The 3,397-nt window shown below is 37.4% G+C and overlaps 1 protein-coding gene across 1 annotated transcript; it reads left to right on the forward strand.

Moving 5' to 3' along the window:
• The first annotated feature begins 471 nt into the window (after positions 1 to 471).
• LOC112542649 (vomeronasal type-2 receptor 26-like) lies at positions 472 to 2,823 on the forward strand. Its single transcript, XM_088144002.1, has 2 exons — positions 472 to 586; positions 1,922 to 2,823. The coding sequence occupies exon 2, from the start codon at positions 1,924 to 1,926 to the stop codon at positions 2,821 to 2,823; it is 900 nt and encodes a 299-aa protein (XP_088000128.1). The 5' UTR covers positions 472 to 586; positions 1,922 to 1,923.
• Positions 2,824 to 3,397: the final 574 nt, after the last annotated feature.

Genomic DNA, 3,397 nt, shown 5'->3' on the forward strand with positions numbered 1-3,397 from the left:
AAGGTTTTTATTTAGTCATATAGTGTTGAAAAAAGGAACAAATTCATTGTAACCAATATGGATCCAAAAATTAGGATAAATATCTACTTATTCCATGAAGATATTTACAATATATAATCCATATCATTTGTGTGTGTGTGTGTGTGTGTGTGTGTGTGTGTGTAAAATATTAAATCACAGAAGAGGTCACAATCTAACTGATCTTTGCTGATAGTGAAACAACTGAGCCAAGTGGTTGGCAGAATACTAGAAAATCCCAAGGCTGTAGGAAGTTAAAAAAAAACTTCCACAAAGAAGACAGAGGCAAACTACCTCCATTCTGTAGCCAAAAACAGAGACATATTCTTGTGCTAAGCAGAAAATGAGCTTCTGATATAGAGTGGGAGCCTAAATGGAGAATAACTATTAGAATACAGTCTTAGAAAAAACAAACCATTCTTTTCTTTCCTTTATGAACAGGCCCGGCCACTTTCTCTGTGTAATAACTATTGCCATTCGGGTTACGCTAAGACCAAAATAGAAGGGAAGCAATTTTGTTGCTATGATTGTCTTCGCTGTCCAGAAGGGAAGATTTCCAATCTGATCAGTGAGTGATGAAAGACGAGTGATGCAGAGTTTGCAGATATGCTGATATATTAGGTGGTGTTGATATTCACTTCTATGCAGCCAAATTTGTCTCAAAATTGATAGTTGCAATGTGAGGGTGTAACATGATATGACCACAGATCTTAACACTATTTTCTCACTTAGTGAAAAGATCTCTATTTATGTATTTATTTTCTCTGGGCAACTCACATAATGATAATGGTGGGATGCTGAGATATTTGATAGTCAGGTTGTGCAGAGACTAAATCTCTAACAACTGCTTCAAAATGTACATGAGCACAAATATAACACACATCTGCAAGATTTTCAAGCTGTCTTGTCATCCCAGGAAAAGACAGTGGTTTAAGATGATTCAGAGAGGAGATATTTTTGTGCTTCTGCACACCCAAACCCATGTGTGGAGATCAAATCTTATGCTCTGCACATCCTGTTTGATACTTCTAAATTGAATTATGTAACGTGATTGATGATAAAAATAATACAGTGGAATTAGAGATAAATATGTATGGAAGTCCTTCCTTTGCTATCTCAAAAGAATGTTTGCTTAAAAAAAGGGATGGCCTTTCAGAATTTACTTCTTCTATGGAAACAGAAACTCAGGAAAATTTCAGGTTCTACAAAGCAAAATACCTCTCGCTGGATCATACTTCTTCATGCCTGAATGAATATTTATTCAATTGATCATTGAACAAATTATCCCAGAGTTCTCACTCAAGATGCAAATGACCAGCCTCAAATTATCATACTTTGGCCTCATTTTGTGAAGATCTAGCTCTCTGGTGAAGGCTCTAATGCTGGCAAAGCGGGAAGAAAAGGACAACCAGCAGCAAGGACATTAGCCGTCATTAGATTGTCGATAAGTACACTGTTGGAAGACTTGAAATAGCAGGTTACATGGAGCATATCTATTTATGTGGCTAGTAAGAATTGACAACTACTTTGTAGCACATAAGCAATCGATAATCAATGTCACTGCCATGAACAAGCAAAGAAATGGCAATAAATCAGAAGGCGACGAAACAAGCCTCACTTCTCAGAGACCCAGAATAACTTTTCTAGATGAAGTGTACTAAAATTTCAACCATTGTCATGGACAGGCCTTCCTCTCTCACTCACCCTTCCCATTTGTGTCTACAAAGCCTCTGGAAAGAGCCACATTATTCATGTAGCTAATAAAATGGGGCATATGTGGTCAAATCTCTCCTGAAAATATTTCCTATTTTTTCCAAACCTTTATGACACTGAAATGTTCTGTTCTGATTCTTTCAGTTTCAGTTCAGTGCAACCGTCTTTCTAACCTGATTCTTTTTCCTAGATATGGATGACTGCTTTTCATGTCCAGAAGATCAGTATCCAAATAAGGGTCAGAATTCATGTCTTCCAAAAGTTGTAACCTTCCTGACATATGAAGAAACATTGGGGACCATCTTGGCCATTTCTTCTCTTTTTTCTTCTCTGATCACATTGTTGGTTCTGGGTATTTTCACTAAGTACCAGGACACTCCCATTGTCAAAGCCAACAACCAAAACCTCACCTTCATCCTTCTCATTTCCCTCCTACTTTCATTCCTTTGTGCTTTACTGTTTATTGGCAAACCTCATAAAATAACATGTCTCCTCCGACAAAGTGTTTTTGGCATAATATTTACTGTAGCTGTATCATGCGTGTTAGCAAAAACCATCATTGTGATTTTAGCTTTCATGGCCACCAAACCAAAGTCATCAATGAGGAAGTGGGTGGGGAAAAGATTGGCCATTTCCATCCTCATTTTCTGCTCTTTCATTCAAATAGTGCTTTGTACCATCTGGCTGTTGACCTTTCCTCCATTCCCCGATTTCAACATGCACTTAATGGCAGAAGAAATTGTTCTGGAATGCAATGAAGGCTCCTTTGTGATGTTCTACTGTGTCCTGGGCTTTATGGGCCTCCTAGCCCTTGTCAGCTTTACTGTAGCTTTCTTTGCCCGCAAACTACCTGACACTTTTAATGAAGCCAAATTCATCACCTTCAGCATGTTGATTTTTTGCAGCGTTTGGCTCTCCTTTGTCCCTAGCTATCTGACCACAGGGGGGAAACAAATGGTGGCTGTGGAGATCTTCTCCATCATAATGTCCAGTGGGGGGCTCCTTGTATGCATCTTTTTCCCTAAATGCTATATCATCATATTGAGGCCTGAACTGAATAGCAAGCAGCAACTAAGACAAAGAAAACACTGAAAGATCTAGAATTTTATTCCCTTCTTTTACTTTAGCCATGCAAAGGCAGTAAGATCCCAAACTGAAGACCTATAACCCTTTGCCATCTACCAGTTGCAGCTGCTGCCACTGCAACTGTGATTCTCCAGTTGATTTTAGCAATTGGAAAGTTGCTTTTTAAAAAATATTTTATGAAATTCCAGACCCAGAGTTGTATAGGGAGTTGCTATAAAATTATGCTAAAATAAATAAATAAATACATAAATATTGATATGTAAGCAACTTCATGATTTGCATGCTAAGGATAAGCTCTTGAATGTCGGGAAACGCAGTGTGACCTTCTCTCTCCTCCATGTTCCTTTTTTTTGTCATTAGTATTCTACTGAGTTCAATTTCGGTCAATCACATAATCAATAAATCAGTCAATCAATCAATATTTTATTATAGGTCACAGACCAGAACTACAAATAAAACTGCATTAAAAATGAAAAATCAAAACATGATACATGATAATTGGAAAGCTGGTTCTGTTTTTAATGTTCTATGATATTCCCCACCCAGAGTTGTATAGATAGTTGTATAAAATTATGTTAAA

Source organism: Python bivittatus, unplaced genomic scaffold (genome assembly GCF_059951505.1).
Source record: "Python bivittatus isolate LINGU-HERP-01145 unplaced genomic scaffold, Pbiv_v1 ctg000430_np1212, whole genome shotgun sequence".
Lineage (NCBI taxonomy): Eukaryota > Metazoa > Chordata > Lepidosauria > Squamata > Pythonidae > Python > Python bivittatus.